The sequence below is a fragment of the Epinephelus moara genome, chromosome 3, assembly GCF_006386435.1.
Source record: "Epinephelus moara isolate mb chromosome 3, YSFRI_EMoa_1.0, whole genome shotgun sequence".
NCBI classification, from domain to species: Eukaryota; Metazoa; Chordata; class Actinopteri; order Perciformes; family Serranidae; genus Epinephelus; species Epinephelus moara.
Window position 1 is genome coordinate 8,944,525 of NC_065508.1, and position 18,025 is coordinate 8,962,549.

Consider the following 18,025-nt stretch of genomic DNA (forward strand, 5'->3'; position numbering starts at 1 on the left):
TGGGGTCAATAGTGTGACCACAGAGTTGTGTATAGTGTTGGACAAGACAAGTGATAAATCACATGTTCTTCTTATATGCACTTAAAGCTCAGCAGCACTAAATAAGACAGATAATCTGTGAAAAAATTACACTCTTCTGCCTACTTTTGCCTTGTAGCACATCTAATTGCCGTACCATATGTGAACAAAAACAACCAGTCAGAGCCGCGGCGTCTCTAAAGCAGCTGTCAATCATGTCATCCACTGCTCTTGAACTGCGGTCAAACTGGGCAGCGCTGATCAAATATAAATCAAGATTCTGTTTCTGGCCTATTGCTTGCCTCGAATGTTTTCACAAATATATTTTAGTGTAGTGTTTAGCTGTAAAATGAGAAACTTTCTCATTTTACAGCTAAACAGTACACTAAAATATGTTTCTGAAAACATTTAAGGTGAGAATTAGGCAATGCATTTACAGAATCTTGATTTATAATTGATCAACACCGTCTAGTATGACGATTTGATCAGAGTTCTCCAGGTGATTGACATGACTGATGCTCCTTGGCTTTGATTGGTTGTTGCTGCCATGCTGCGATCAATTCTAGCTAATGCCATTAGAGGAGGAAGGAAGAGGAAGGACATGATTTTGGTTTTTTTAGAGACTGTCTGTCACTAGACTCACAAGTCAGTCTTTAGACGCTTTGCTTAACTAAAGACTGATGACTTTCTCCCTGATTTTGTGTTTAGATGGGCGGATACAATTTCAGAGTTTAAAAAAACTCCCTACGTTGCAGAACCAATAGTAAATCCGCAGGGTGGTCCTTCGGTGGCTCGCTGAACTCTTGTGCTCGTAAACATAGTCCGACTGCGTTAAAAGTTTTAAACAAAGTCGCTGTAAGTCCTTCATTTCCACAATCTTGTGGACTGAGCACACGTTTGATAAAACGGAGTTAAATCTCTCGGCATCCATTTTCAAGCTCTCTGTGTGTTTGTTTCCTTGCGGACGAGAAAAGGGGGAGCGCACATTTCCGGGAGGGCGTGTCCTTTTCAAAAATGCAAGAGGTGTTGCTTTGTTGCCGGCTGTTTTCGCCGGTGTGTTAAACACACTTTAGAAAGGAGTGTCCCCAGACTATCAGCAGGCGGAGATCTCTGATTGTCTGGTGGCGAGACTAGTCTGTCACATGCACTTCTTTCAGAACATAGTGACAGTCTCAACAAATATGACACAAAGTTATTTTCCTAACAGTTACCAATGGTAGCTTTAATATAAGGTGGTAAAAACCTACATTTGCTGAGTCACTATTGGAAAAAAAAGAAGCTTATTTTTAAAGCTACTCTCTAATGAGCATGTCCACCAGGTTATCTCAATGTGTTTCTTTTTTACATGATGTGCGAAGTATGACAGAAATCGTTATCAGCTCGGAGGTAAAAACAAACGGCAGCAAATCAAAAGATGTGGTGACGTTACTCTTAATGGGGGCCCTCATTATATCAGCAGAGAGCACCAAATGACTCAGCATGACGTGGTTAGATAAAGGAACAATTTCTAAATGGGGTCTAATAAAGACAGATTTTAAAGAAAGTTGAGCTATATAAACGGCACTGGAAATAAAAAGAGTCAGTTGGACGGAGGAGAATTTAGAGACAAGGTGGAAGCCAGTCTGGTGGCATTTCAGATGTGGTTTAAAAATTTTAGCAATGTCAGACCACAGAGAGTGCTTTCTCATGTTCACGTCCGAAAGCTCTCAGCAAGGAGGGATGTGTTTGCGCATTTGCTATATTTAAAAAACAAAACACCTGGCCTTACAATGCATGCTTCCTTTCCAGTTTCAGTGCTCTTTATTTTCTGTTTCTTGTCGTCGCTGCAGCAGAATCACACTAAAATCTCCTCATGAAGTTACAAAATTTGTTGTTTATGTCTTTTTGGATTCAAGCTTCTGACATTACATCACTGTGGTCTGATTGCCAGACTGTTTCTCATATCCAATAGTGCTTACAGTAGATCATTCTGCTCCCACAGCTTGATGCTAACCGAGTGGGGCTGTGACAGCATATGTGTGGGTTGTAAAACTGGAATGATAGTGGAACTGGGCATCTGTGTGTTCAGTGATGCCATTATAGAGGACTATACCTCCCCCAGCTCTTATCTAAAGATGACACAACATATCACCACAGCCAGACTCACACATGCCACCCTGTCTGCAAAGAGAATGGGTGCCATGAAAGATGAAGTCATTATTGATTTTTTTTTTTTTTTTCTTTTAAACGGACATGCCACTTAACTAAGCCTTCCCATGCCAGTGCTGTCACTGCCCACAATGGACCCAGTGTGTTTGATTATAGAAATGAAAACCCTGGATGCTTTGTAACAGTCTGCTGGTAATTATGTTATTATGAGGTATTGTAATATAGGCAATATATTTCATGCACTAAATGCTCAGTTTAGCTTACCACAGATATTTGGATCAGGTCTGTGTAATATATCTGTATAACTCTTATTACATGTGCAAGCCAGGGGCCCTATTAGAATTATGAATTGATGTGAGTAAAGGTAACTACCCACATGCATTTTCTAAATGTAATAAACACACACAGATGAATAAGTTGCTGGAGGTAGGTCAGTGCATGAGAGCCCAGGTGCTTCCATGATATGAGGATGCGCCAATTTGGCTCAAATTTCTGCTGTGGCTATTGAACCAAGAGGATCTAACCTGACATCTCTCTTTCTCTCTTCTCTCTCTCTGTCTGCTAATATGTGTGAGAGAGAGAAAGAGAGGATTAAAAAAAAGGAGAAACAGAGGCAGATTCTGCTTGGGACTTTAACTGGCTGCCTTGTATCATTAGAAAAAATGTTCGGTATAAGCCACATAGATTGAAAGTAAACATCTAGTCACATGTTGGAAAAGCAAACAAGTAAACAAAAGCCTCTATCGCTGCACCCATCCTTTCATTCCTGTATCTAATTACACCGTGACTGTCTCCCACTAACAAAATACATCCACAGTGGTTAATTAACTGTAACAATTTAGTAGCCAATGGATAAATCAGCATTCATCTAAATTACCTCATCCATCTTGGCCGGATCGATACCTCCTACTGCTAACCACAATGTCTGGTGCTGGCGTTTGGGTCATGACCTGCATGGCTGGAGTCTCTGACAGCTGCGGTGACATGGCTGCAGGGCAGAGAGACATATATGGCCCAAGGGACCAAATGATATGGGTCATGTATGTGTGTATGGGTGTGTGCATCTGTTTAGACCAGTTTATAATGAGGAAGGCCTAAATTTGCAATTCAATTTCCAAAGCTGTGGATATGCAGAAAATCTATACTGTGATATAAAATTGAAAAATTGCACGTAGGAGGGATTGGAGATTACTCTTCTCTGCTATTCACTCAGCTCATACTCACAGTGGTTTAACTTCAATAATCATAAAACTGCTAAAACAAATACAGATAAATACAATTGTGTAAGTATCACAGCCATATTAATTAAAAGTCCAGTGTGTGGGATTTATTGGCATCAAACAATGATGCTGCAAAACTGAAAATTCTCGCATGTGCAAAGTGTGTACGAGAACTACACTCACTGGCCATTTTATTAGGTACACCTTGCTAGTACTAGGTTGGACCCCTTTTGCCTTCAGAACTGCCTTAATTCTTGGTGTCATAGATTCAACAAGTTGCTGGAAACATTCCTCAGAGATTTTGCTCCATATTGACATGATAGCATCACACAGTTGCTGCACACCCATGATGCTAATCTTTCGTTCCACCACATCCCAAAGGTGCTCTATTGGATTGAGATCTGGNTCTGAATGTGGCAGCAGAAATCCAGACTCATCAGACCAGGCAACATTTTTGGTGAGCCCATGCGAATTGTAGCCTCAGTTTCCTGTTGTTAGCTGACAGGAGTGGCACCTGGTGTGGTCTTCTGCTGCTGTAGCCCATCTGCTTCAAGGTTGGACGTGTTGTTGGTTCAGAGATGGTCTTCTGCATATCTTGGTTGTAACGAGTGGTTATTTGAGTTACTGTTGCCTTTCTATCAACTTGAACCAGTCTGGCCATTCTCCTCTGACCTCTGGCATCAACAAGGCATTTTCGGACCATCCTCTGTAAACCCTAGAGATGGTTGTGTGTTAAAATCCCAGTAAACACTCAGCCCAGCCCGTCTGGCATCAACAACCATGCCACGTTCAAAGTCACTTAAATCACCTTTCTTCCCCATTCTGATGCTCAGTTTGAACTTGAGCAGGTCGTCTTCACCATGTCTACATGCCTAAATGCACTGAGCTGCTGCCACATGATTGGCTAATTAGCTATTTGCAATGATAAGCAATTGAACAGGTGTGCCTAATAAAGTGGCCGGTGAGTATATTACTGTCATGTGTTCCCAGTTTGGCTTGTAAAACCTATGTCCACAGTCAGTGAGGTACAGTATAGCCAAGGAATGTGCACTGCAAACTGGTTATAAGAGCTAAACACTAGGAGACCTCCTCTCTTTATTTATACTATATTAGGCAGTGCTTGCTGGTTCACTCTGCTTTGAGGAGTGCCGAATGCCTGATGAAGCATCTGTCAATTTTCTTAAGATGATTAACCTACGCTGAGCCTCACTTGCCACAAATAAACACACGATGGTGTTTTCAAATCAGACACAGCTCATCTTCCATGCATGTCACACTTAGGCGGCAACAGCTGCAATCAACTTTGATTGCCACAGTCGCATTTTAATAACTAATGTTTAAAAAACAGGAACCAGACAATGGCTGGTTGTCGCTCTGAGTGATTGAGTTTATAAGGCCACAAACATACGACGAAAAAAACCCCAGTGCTACAGTTAACCATAGCTGTCGCCTCATGGGACCGTAAAAGTGATAATGCAGCATGTTCACTGCCTGTATGCTTGTGGTATAAATGTTCATAGGGGAATTTGGGCTAATGCGCCATGACAAGATGACGACTCTGCAGGCACCTGCTTGTTTCCACTGCACCTGCCACTCTCCTTGCTGCTCATTTTTCCCCCTTCAGCATTCACGCTGGTGGGTTTTCATGTTAAAATGAGATCAATTAATTATATTTCTCTTTGCTTGTTTGACAATAACATTTCCACTGGATAAGGAGAGGACATTAAAAAAACACTGCATGTTGGGTTCTTTTTTATTTTGTAAGCCACTGTGTTGCTGTATTGTATGAAAATTGTTCTCCTCATTTTTTCAGTGATGATAACAACATATGAGATTCAGCTCATATTAAAAATATCTTCAGCATACACTGTACACACCTGAAAATAGAAACCTGGCAGATGTGTCCTTGGGTCAGTCAAAACAGAAGACAGAACAATGCTGCTGAGGACATTGGACCTACTTTGCTCTTGTCATTCGTGTCACGCACAAAGTCCTAACAAGCACTAATTGTAATTTATGCATTTCTTTTTTTTTGTATTTCTTATCTTGATTTCCTTGCCTGCTGTCTTTTAAAGTAGCATTTAAAGCAATCCGAAACTCACCATTACAGATCGAGAGAGGGAGAGGAGGAGAGAAATTGCAAAGTGAAAGTGTAACAGCAGTATCAAAGTAATTTATGAGACAGTGTGGGATAGGCTACCATTTTGTATTTTATATTATGAACACATATTTTTTCTCAAACATCCCCTCAAGGAGTCCTTGGAAAAGAAGTTACACCCCACCAAAGCAGCGGCATTAGCATACTTATATAAGGATATTGAAATGGGTACCAGAGCACCTCACAAAGGACAATGCAAACCTCAGGATACTCTTTCTGGAGTGGTTTCAAAAAATGTCAAAAGACTTGGAAAAACACATATATCATAAAAAGAATTGTGCATGCTGCCAAAATATAAATATATCATCTGGCACGGGCTACTTAACCTCATTCAGTCAAACAATTAATTAAAGTACAAAATAAACAGTAAGGTAATCAGCTCCGTTTTAAGGAGGGATGACAGTATTTATGTATTTGTTTTTATTTATTTATTTATTCATTGTCAAACCAACTGGGCTGTGAGAGCCAGGATTCCTCTTATTCAGGCAGCAACACGCTGACAGAAGCTGTCCTTGGTGCTGATGGGTGGTTTGTTATGCAGATGAAACTAATAGAGCTGTCCAAGGTGCTGAAAGCGTGACAGGACTTGACTCAGGCATGCGGCTCATTTTGGACTCTAAATAGATCTGTATGGCATCAGGAGACACACAGACAAACACACACACACACACTGCCTCACCTGAAGTGGTTTGTGTAATACTTAAAGGAATGTTTCCTTGTCTGCACTATCCTCCTGAGAGCCTGTGTCCTCATGTAACAACATCATATTTTGGGGTTACTTGACCTTATACTTCTTTTGAACTTAGACCTGTTGTCCTCATTCGTGGACACTTTTATGTGCCATTTAGTGGTAGTAAGAGCACAATACACTGATCCATGTGAAAACAAGATGGCAGCCGTCTCTGCCAAGTCAGTCTGCAGACGATCCTGACACAAAAGTGGACAAGATCTAAAACCTGATCACATTTTATGGTTGAAACTTGTTTATTTATGATTAATAATATTTGGAGTTTGATATAGCAACAAAGTGCTCTTATGAAGACATTACGACTTCATTATCGTCTCGTTTGAAGACACTGGGACTTAATTATCATTGAAAATGTTTAGTTTTTTATACTTATCCGGTCCTACTGATCCCAAATAGCTAGGAGGAATTAAAAATGCATACCAAACAAAAGTTCAGGTCTCAGGAGGCGATACAAAAAAGTGCAATACTTTACAGTACATAAAGTGGTGTATAGCTCCTTGTTAGTCTGTCAGGGACCCCGGGGTGTCACCTCAGATCTCATTTTGTGAGACTTAAAGTAGTGTGCATCATATTATTTGACAGCAATTGCCAAATCGGGCAGCTGCCAAGACATAAATCATCACCTTCACACAGTATTATTTTCACATATTAACAAATATATTAACAGGCATCGCGCGGTGTGCACCAACAGAGTGTCAGCAACAAAAAAAAAATTAAAAAAATAAAACCACCATTTTTGTTGTAGCACCAAGCTAACGCTCCCCCCACCCCACCCCCCCTTACTCAGTTGCAGCCCTGCTTCCGCTTGGTGAAACCACGCATGTGTTGATCCGTGCTGCAGCAACGTGCATCAGTTCCTCTCTGACCCCAGTGTTAATCTGCATTCAGACTGAGGCTCCACTGTGTGTGTGTGTGTGAGTGTGTGTTTTTTTTTCTTTTTTTCAGCTGCTCGATATTAAGAGTAGCATATTACAGGGGGGGAAGCTTCGCCGTCAGCGGCAGTTTTTGCAGGGCCCCTGTTTAGGGCTGACGATTGGGCAACTGACACGCACAGAACAGAAAAAAAAAAAAAAAAAAAAAGCGACGCGAAATCATCAAGCTTTCCACTCGCATCGATTTTGTTTTGGCTGATTTCACACCACCGCACGTCCGCCTCGGGTCTAGATTTGCAGACCCGCTCCCGCTAACGTGCGTAATGTATCGTAGAGAGGAAACACAGTAAATAAGACGGACACGTCCATCTGCAATAAAGAGGAAACGAAGATGGTGATGATGGCTCCACCAAATTTAGCCTCCAAATGCTCGACAGCAATGGCGAAGGCTTCCCTCCCCCTGAAGCTGTTTCTCTGGGTGTTTATCGTCGTCAATCTTCCTTCAAGGTAAGATATTACCGCCTCATATTTCCCATCCAAACCATTATTACATGTCGGCTTTATTGGGGAGCGTGTTTTTTCATTTATATAGCGGTGCCTCCCATGTAAAGCCAACACAAGCCTGCTTTTAGAGGGACCCTGAGCTATTATGTAGCTGAAGGAATCTAGATTTAGTAGAAAACCAATGCATGTAGCGGATAAATCACACCTTAAACTGCGCCTCGACATGGGAGTGTGATAATATTTTTTTTTTTACATAGCCACAGCGACACATGCGTCGCATCACAGGGAGATTTCGGGCTTCACTGTTTATTTTTCCACAGAAAACAAAAGCGACAAACAGCCACATACTGCCTTAAACATCCGGCTGTAGAAACCATTTGATTTAACACCGGCTATTTCTATACAGAGAGCAGCATCTCACACAATCTGCCCAGCGTTAGAAATAGCATAGTGGCAGGCTAATTTGCTTGAAGCTAAGGCTACATATAGGCTGTGCTAAAGCTGTCTTTAAGGATCAAGTCTATTCTAAGAGCCAAAGCCTCATTATTGAAGGCAGGTGTTGGATGTGGATGAGCTGGAATAGCTTTATGCTTTATTATAAAGGCAACTTAGGACTAGATGAGGGTATTCCCATGTATTCCAAATAAAAAAAAATACATTTCAAAATGGCAGACAATCACACAGAGAGAGTAAAGGCACAATAAGGACAAAGATAACACATATGGACTCATCCTGGTCTTGCACACACAGGCGAAAGGCATTTCAGCTTGAACTGAGGTGCAGATTCGAGTTTGTTGAGAGAAGCTGTTTGGTTGCCCCCCTCCCTGTCAAGACATTATTCTCGTGCACTAAGATGAGAGAAGTCAAGAGGAAGGATGGTTAGGCTCCTCGCGTCGCTTTCGTCTTGTGCTGCTGGAGGGTGAAAAATGGAGGCAGATAAATCAGACGACGTTCAATCACCGTCATGGTGATCGCAACCTCAGGGCTCCCTGCCCAGCCTTCGTTGTCAGGCCTGTGTATTTTCTAATTGTATGCACAAGTAGTGCTTGCAATATGCTTGAGTAAACACTGCACCTTGTCCCATTGAATTGCATCCAGAATTGAGATGTACGGGCAGGTTATGGATTTTAAGTTGTGCATGAGTGGTTGAAACATAATGAAATTGAGATGTGAAGTGCTTTTTGGATAATCATAACAAGGCCGAATGTGAGCTCGGTGTGTAAACACTTCTGCAAAGGTAATATCTGGGGCTCAAACTGGTGACAGCAACATATGTTATCTTTTTAAATACATTATACACAAGTCCTGTGCATTGTATTAAAATTAAAAGACAGCTTTTGCCCGGTAAGATGCATTGGGAGTCAATTGTGATTCATGTATGAGACCTCTTACATAAGACATCTTTCAAGGCCTCTAGCATGCTTTCAGTAATCTATGCTACTTTGTGACTCATTGACAGTTACTATGTGTAGTGATGTCTGATTGCATCACCATACATTAACCCCAGTGCACAGTCAATTACTGACACAAAGGTATCACAGCATCCACCCTCAAGTGTAAGTACAAGACATTTTGTTACAAATTTCTTACCATGTAGCTCCATCAGTCAGTAATTAGGCTCAGGATGTAGGCCCAGGATCATGGTGTTGTGGTCAGGACAGGTGGAAGTGTTATAGTGTCACAGTGAGGGTCGTCTATTATGTCAAATGGTGTTTACTGTTCCTTTTACTCACCTCAAGCATTTTAGGTGGGAGATGAAATTCATCATATAGTCACAAATTCAGGCCCAACTACAATTAATCTTTTTAAATTGCCTGTTTTTATGTTTCTAACCACAACTGTACAAGAACATATTTTAATACTAATTTATATTTCTCCTATATGTGTTTGATGGACATGGACACTGGTACATGGGGCATTATGGTAAATTAAAGGGCTGAGACGATATGCTTTTATCTTGATTCGATACTATCATGACTTGCGTGCCAATTCGATATTTATTGCAGTTTTTAAGTATTGCAATTCTACATGTATTGCGAGTCATTATTACTATTAATCACAATTTGTTAACTTTTATTTTTTTCAAATAGTGGGCCATAAGAAATGTTTTTATGGTTTCATTTGTGAACAATTTTATTCTGTCAAGCACTTTGTAACTTTGCTCTGTGAAAGGTGCTATATGAAATATACCTACTTAGTAAAATGCACATACTGTACACAATATAATGAATAAAAATTACATAATTTTCTGAAGTAATCTTAAACTGCTAGCTTGCTAGCTTGCCTGCACATCAAGCTAGTGCAGTCTTTCCCATACATTGACTTATTTGTGGTGGCTGACGCATCATCAGCATTGACTGCCATATATTTATTTTCTATGTTTTTGTTTTTTACTGATTAAATGGGTTGAATTATATTTAAAAGGGGAGCTGCATGCTGAGTATTGATTGACAGCTGCTTGATATCTTGTGTTGATCAGACCACAAATGAAACAAGAAGTAGCAAGCTAGTGCAGTCTTTCCCGTACAATGATTTATTTGTGGTGGCTGCCACGTTATCAACATTGACAGCCATATGTTTATTTTCTGTCTTTTTCTTTTTACTATTTCAATGGGTTAAATCATATTTAATCGTAGAGCTGCGTGCTGCGTATTGATTTGCCCAGCCCCTCCTTGCCCCTTTCGTTCTTTCTCTGTTCATCAGACCACAAATGAAACAAGAATTAGCAAGCTAGTGCAGTCTTTCCCAGACAATGATTTATTTGTGGTGGCTGCCACATTATCAAAAATTTTTTTCAGTATTTAAATGGGTAAAATCTTATATACAGTGGTGTGAAATAGTGTTTGCCCCCTTCCTGATTTCTTACTTTTTTGCATGTTTTCCACACTTAAATGTTTCAGATCATCAAACAAATTTAAACATTAGTCAAAGATAACACAAGTAAACACAAAATGCAGTTTTTAAATGAAGGGTTTTATTAATGAGGAAGAAAAAAATCCAAAGCTACATGGCCCTGTGTGAAAAAGTGTGGAAAACATGCAAAAAAGTAAGAAATCAGGAAGGGGGCAAACACTTTTTCACACCACTGTATGTAATCAAAGAGCTGCGTGTCCCTTTCCTTCAGACTACAAATGAAACAAGAATTAGCAAGCTAGCGCACCCCACAGCCCCTCTGCCTCACTACCTCTCACCATGTAAACTATTCAAAGGGAGGAGAACAAGCAGTCGCTCTGAAGATGGACCTTCAGTTGCCGTTGTAGCAGCTCCTCAGTACCAGAGACTGTAGCAGGCTAGGTCTTACCTGTGTAACAGCAGTAACAGAAAGTTTTCTGATCTAGCGGGAAGTTTATTCTGACTGAATCTGAACAGTCTTCCATTTTCTGCTTTCTTGCTATGGCTTTGTTTTTTTATACTGATGTGATTTAATGTGATACAAGACATTTTCCTCTGCCAAAGAAAAATGCATTTCTTATCATCTTACATAAGTCTATGGAAAATAAAAACTAGTGTCTAGTAGAACCAGCAGGATAATACTGGCTGTCTACTCTCCATAGAAAGTACTGAAAACATCTTGGCATTGCATATTTTCTCGAAATCTTTCAAGGTTTTAACAGCATCACACCTTAGATGTAAAAATTATGCGCTGTGAATTTAACTCTATCCCTCATCAACTAAATATTTAATGTTGAACATGCATAGCTCGTGCCACGTATCAGTGCCAACAACGCAGGTTTCCAGTAAGTTTCCAAAGCAATATGGTGCTCCATGTAGTTTAGACGTAAGGGGAACATCCCACAGCAACCTAACAAAAACGCCGTTTTGCTAAACAAGTAGCAGATACCTTGCCAACAACATATACACCCACACAGCTATCAGCAGTTGGCATAATTGCATATAAAAGGAATTATGATAAAGTGAGTTAAATTAAATCTATCATCAGTTGCTTCAAATGAGACCTCTGGACCTGCAATGTTAATTCTGGATAAAATTAGCTTACTAGCAAGAATATACTGTGGATCTAATACATGAAATGAAGATGGTATAAACAATAATCACAGCTTTTGTAGTTGTAGATTTGTAGTAATTTTTTTGAGCTGTCATTAGTGTGGATGATGTGGGACAAACTTCAAAACAGAAAAACAGAAAACAGAAACAAAATTAATGCCGATTTTATAAATTCAACCCACAATCCAGCCTGGCACTTGCTGTATCCCAGTTATACTTGTTTATTAGTAAGTGCAGTTCCTTTAAAAGTACATCTGCTGAAATGGGAAACTTAAAATGCACTGGACTCAGTCACATATTCATACAATATCTGCCTTCTGTCACTCGGAAAGGGTCTGGATGTATAACTGTGACAAACTGTCAATCTGTCATGTATCCCATAATGACTATCATATGTTTTTATGTTTCTGAATCCCTAAAATATGGTTGATATCAAGCAGCTGTCAATTTTCTTTTCCCTTTGCTGATTAAGACAGTGTGACAGGACAGCAGAAGACGACAGTCAGAGCCCATAGCTGCCTCTTGCTTACAGTTCAGAGAGTCTTTCATAATCATCACCCATGAGGTATTAAGGTCAGAGCGATTTTAGATTTCCGAGATAGGGTTGTGTGAATTAACGGCAGTTAATTTACTCAGCACATTAAGTATCACAATAAACCCGAAGCAGGGTCACGGCTTATTTCTGGGCTGAGAGAGTGTCCTATCTACAGTGTTTCCACTATGGCCATCCCTGCTGCCTCAGCCCTGATAGTTCTGTCTTTATTCTAAGAGATACTGTGGATAAATTTAGATCTACTACCCTAAGTCCAAAAGGGTTTGTGCAATTCTATTTTAAGGACACAGGTGCATGGCAGGTGAATGAAGATACTAGAGTAGAGAGAGGATACTTAGAACTAGTCCACTGATGTTTTCTTCCCCTCCATGTGTGGCTTGCTTTTACATGCATGGAAGAGTTTATTAACAAACACCCAATGTTGCATGAGACTCCAAAAAGTTAAAAGCACTGCGATTCAAATGCAAATGGAGAGCTCACCCCACACAGAATTGGACCCTGCTATCACTCCCTTCATGTTTGACGAACTCCTTAATCCCCAGACGTTAGACAGCATCTTAATTACTGATTAATATTTTAGCTTGCTGCTGCTAAGGGTTTGTTTATATCATCTTTAAGTCAAACCACACATTGATATAGTCCAAGAGATTTCTGATTGGCCCCTTAACTTGATACACAACATTGGCAACACTGCACATTGGCCATGCCTCGTCAACACGGCATGCCAGTATCAGCTAATCTATGTGAGCTGGTTTAGATTGGACTGAGTGCAGCCTGTAAATACACTTGCTCACGACCAGAGGTCAGTTAAGAAGAGCAGGCTAACATCAGCCAAGTGATTGGTCGTTAACAGTCCGGTATGCAAGTGCCATAACTGCAGATGTTAATTTCAGCAAATCGACAGCCTGACTGATGAAGCAGAAGCACAATTTCCATCTGCTTTAAACAACTACAGTTTGTTAATTAGTGTTATTTTGTTTTATGAACAGTAGAGCTTGTGGGAGGAGGGTTGTAGCAGCAACTTGATGTGCAAGAGTGGTTTGTTGTGTTGTTGCCATAGGTGCAAGACCAATTTCATGTTGGCTGATAATAAACACAAGGGTTCATTGGATTTGGTTCCTTTATTAGCTGCAATTTAAACCACGCACAGATGATAGCTCAAGGGAACTTGATGTGGATGCTAATGGCAGGCACATAGCTGTTTCAATAGCTGGTGTTGCTATCATTACCCTACTTAGACCTTCTTATGAATAAGTAAAACTGCAGAGGATGGGGCAGTTCTCTGCAGCTTTACATGAAACCTGAGATGAGATTTTAATTGAGATCTGTTTAATAGTAGGGACAGGCTCTGACTGCTGCATATGGAACAGATGAGAGCGTTCCTTGATGATGGCGCTAAATGTGAAGGGGTAGAATATATGAAACTATCAGATTGTCCTCAATGAGAGTAGCTGTGAACACAGCACTTAACTCCAGTACGCTCTATCATTACATACACAGCCGTGGACATACATATGCATGAAAAACAAAAGCGAATATGCCCACAAACACATAATAGCACACACATTCGACACTAATACACACACACACACACACTGGCGCAGACCTCTCTGTGGATCTTCAGGTACCGAATTAGTAGGCAAAACCTCAGATCTGCCTGCAGTGGAGAACACATGGCTCTTCCTTTGATCTGCTTGTCTTTGGAGCATTTCCATATACACAGAGATACTCTGCAAGATGAATATAGATGATGAAACTGCAGCAACCTAAAAAACAGCAGAGAAGTTTCAAGTTCTTACAGCCTTATCTGCCCTGCTTATCTCTCTCTCTCTGTACATCTGTCCATCTATCCTGTCTGTGCCGGACAGATACTCCCTGGATATATCTTTTATGACATGCAGTAAGGCATATCTAAAATGGTCCACCTGAGTAAAATTAAGATTTAATGTTTTAGGCACTAGTGTTGTAGAGGAGATGGATGGCACTTAATGCAGTCTGAGGCAGAGTGCTGGTCAAAACATTATTCCTCGCACCCAACATGAGAAAGCTATCAGGGCTTCTATCTATGTGCTTTACCATGGAAACAGTCTCACCTTTTCTGATTCTTTATTATTTCATTCAGAAGTCTCTTTTCTTCTCTTAAAGCTTTGCTGAAAGCTCCCAACTGTTTCACTGTTGCCCTTTTGTGCTGTTGGCCAGATCTCCAAACCCTTCTTTCTTGGAATCACTCTCTTTCATCTCATCTGTCACTTTTGTCTCTTTCTTGCTTGTGATGCGTTGCACGCCTGAAAGAATCTGTGTTATTTATGCAAGTTTTCTGTCATCTGAGGCACAATTTCCATGTAATTAGGGGAGAAGGCCTCGCTTTAATACATATGCATTGAGGGAAGATGGCACAGATAGCAGGAGATATGAAACAAGAGGCTGATTGCACATTCTAATGTATATCACCTTGATGCTTTGTTTCCATGGAAAATTACCTCCCTCCAAAGACATGCATGCACATTTACATTGGTATATATATAAGAGAAAAGATATTTTAATTATCATGTAATCTATCGAAAACTGTTTGGTTAAAAACAAGACAACAAACTAAAACACAGGACTGGGAGATGTGGCTTTGTCGTAAACAAAAAGTTGACATTCCCCGAGCTGCTGCGGTACAAAGATATGGATTGCACTCTTGATAAGTCAAGGCAAGGCAAATTGAACTGCCTTGTTGTTGAACGGTGCTCTATAAATCAAAGTGTTTTACTTAACATATAAAAAAAGTCAGGATGTATAAAAAAGAAATATTACTGTAAAGGACACATATAAAAAGAGTACAATAAAATAACAGATTAAAGAGCATAACACGAATCACACTGCAGTAACAGTGGAGGGCAAGACATGAATGAATAGTCCCACTGTTAATTTAATAAAATATGTAGATATGGCAAACAAACGTTTAAAGTACTGATTCAGAGAACTGAGAATTGGAGCAGACCTGAAATTTTAACATAAAATTCATAGAGGCACTGCTCCTCCATGTTTAGTCAAGATAGACTTTTTTTTCTTTTTAAAAAGACGTGTTTTGTTTGGCACCACTTTTGTCACCCTGTTGCTTTTTGAATTTTTTTGGCAGTAGTATGACTCCACTGTTGTACTTTACAAACATTTCTTGGAGGTAATGTCAAGATTAAAACTTTATCAGATGCCTAAATCAGTTTCTCAGCTGAATTTTGGAAGATTGCTACTTCATCACGTAACATTATCTTGTGACTTGTTTTCAATTTTTATTTTTTAGGTTGGTAATCTTACAAAAATCGCCTCACCAAACTGCACTTTTTGGAATCTTTGACACACATAACACATCTGGAAAGCAACCCCACACACTGATTGCGTAATGGACTGCTGCCTTAGTAAATCACAGAGTAATGACACACAGATAATGCTCGCACAAATTGAATGAAAAGATGCAGCGCAAATGTGCCCCATGCACGTACATAAATCTGGCCGACAGTCTCTTTCACTTACATTCACATGTCACGTCCATGAACGTCTGTCTGCTCTTCTCTTTTTGTCACACACACACATACACACACACACAGAGCACACATCACCCCTGCCCTCTGGCAGTACACACCTCCCCTCTTACTGCAGACAGCATCAAGTCTCCTGACATTTATTCGTCCTAATGCATTGTCATACCTCCATCTTCTATTTGAGGTCTCAAACCTGAAAAAAATGATCTATTGTAACAGAGAATAACCCTTTATTCCAGACATATAATTTACCAAGATCACACTTGTCTGTGGGAGAGCAGGAAAAACATTTACGGCCCCGCTGCGGTGGTATTTGTGGTCGGGGGCTCTTGAGACATCATTATCCTTTCAGTTTGAGACGTCTGTGGTGAGGAAGTAAACTCAGGAAAATTGGCTTGTCTTCTCCGGCTCTCGCAGAAGCTTGGGGGGCCCTAAAAACCCTATTTACGATCCGACAAACAATTCCGCCGTCAAGTTCCTCAACTTTGCCATCTCACAATTTATTCACGGAGTTGGAAATTGAAGGAGCGCTTTAGCTGTTATTGAAGGTGATTGTGGAGGTTGTCATTTAAATTCCAGGCTTTACATTAAGAGTGTTTGCCATTGTTACTTTTGTCTACATTTGTGCAGTGAAGGCCATTTTGAAAAGCAGGGGAAAGACTGAAGTTTGATCTTGAGTTTTTCTCTCTATAAATGGTACTTTTTGCAGTGGTAAAATCCAGCACTTTAAGTTAATGTCTTAATGTATCTAATGTGTCTCTACACTGGTCCTTTGCCATGCAGCTTTTTTAGGGAAAGCCAACAAATGTCAAACGTCTCACTTTGGAAGAGTGGCCATTATTGACTGTGTTTCAGTCTTAACAGAGGAAGAAATTCATGATGAATCTGTCCAGTTGGGCGTTTAATATTACATCCAATTTACTTGACATTAATGCTAACATCAGCTGATTAAACTGTGGTGGGTTTGCATGACTGATGCTAACGAAATTGCTGACTATCTTCCCACATTACTTAATTTAACATTAATACATCTCGATGGGGAGAAAGTCTGTACCGGAAGAGAGTTATGTGTCTCAGAGATGACAGTGGCTCTCTGCTCGATTGGTGGTGCACACTAATTTGCATTGATGTCGGTCCCATTGAAAATAAACCAAAAAGTGTTAAACTCAGATAATGAGTTATCTGCTTCTAAATCATCTGACGGTACGTCTCCTCGGTGACAACATAATTCCCATCAGCCATAAGCTCTCCATATATCTATTTTATATCCTCTTAGATGAGCATATATGCATGAGCCTTGTGCCATTTGCAGGCAATGATTGCTTTGTGCTTTTGTCATATTTGCATCTCTTCCAACTGTTCTATGGCACGAACAAGACTGAGAACTGTAGGATTATTAAATGGAGATGCCATCGACACGCAGGGAATGCAAATATCTAAAGCAAATACATTCAGCCTTTTCTTCTCATTTTCACATCAAACATCAGATAGCACACAGTTTGTTTTTCATCTGTGTTATGTGATGCAGTCTAAAGTAGAGCTTCAGAGATTAGTCAATTAATCGATAAGTCAATCAAAAAAACAATACCAATTAGTGTTGATAGTTTTCAAATGTGAGTATTTCCCTTGTCATTTATGATTGTAAATGAAGAGTCTTCAGGTTTTGGACAGTTGGTTGGACAAAATACGCAATTTGAAGATGTCGCTTTGGCTCATTCTTCATAATTTGGTGGTTTGGACATCATTGACCATTCACAGACAACAGCACTGGTATATTTTTATCTATAAAGGAATACTGGGCAAACGTCCGGCCTACCTCTGCACCCTTGTGTGTGTCAGCTCCTGTAGTTACCAGCTACACTCCTCCAGGCGGTTGCTTTTTAATGTACCGTGGGTTTTAACAGATCTGGGGAAAACTGCATTGTCCAACTCTACAGCATGGACATGGAACAATCTTCAGAAAGATCTAAAATTAGAAACACTTATTTCCATCGATGAATTAAAGGGCATCATAAAGAATGTGGTGACAGAGACATGTGCTTGTTTTTGTTGAGAGGCCACTATGCTTGAAAAGTTGTTGTTTTATTGTGGATTTTTGTATTATAGGTTGTATTTGTTGCATTTTAAATGTGCTTTGATTGGCTGCTACCTTGGCCAGGTCTCTCTTGTAAAAGATATGTTCAATCTCAATGGGACTTCCTGGTTAAATAAAAAAAAACTATATATATATATATATATTAACATTTTTAGACTAAATGATTACTCAAGTAATCAA

General features: G+C 40.0%; 1 protein-coding gene across 4 annotated transcripts in view; it reads left to right on the forward strand.

Annotated features, from left to right (window-relative positions):
• The first annotated feature begins 7,105 nt into the window (after positions 1 to 7,105).
• gabrg2 (gamma-aminobutyric acid type A receptor subunit gamma2) overlaps positions 7,106 to 18,025 on the forward strand; it is a 62,440-nt gene continuing 51,520 nt past the window's right edge. For all 4 annotated transcript variants that reach the window (XM_050040689.1, XM_050040690.1, XM_050040691.1 and 1 more), the window contains exon 1: positions 7,106 to 7,671. In XM_050040689.1, the coding sequence (XP_049896646.1) occupies positions 7,556 to 7,671 (116 nt within the window). In that variant the 5' untranslated portion in view covers positions 7,106 to 7,555. The remainder of the gene's footprint in view (positions 7,672 to 18,025) is intronic.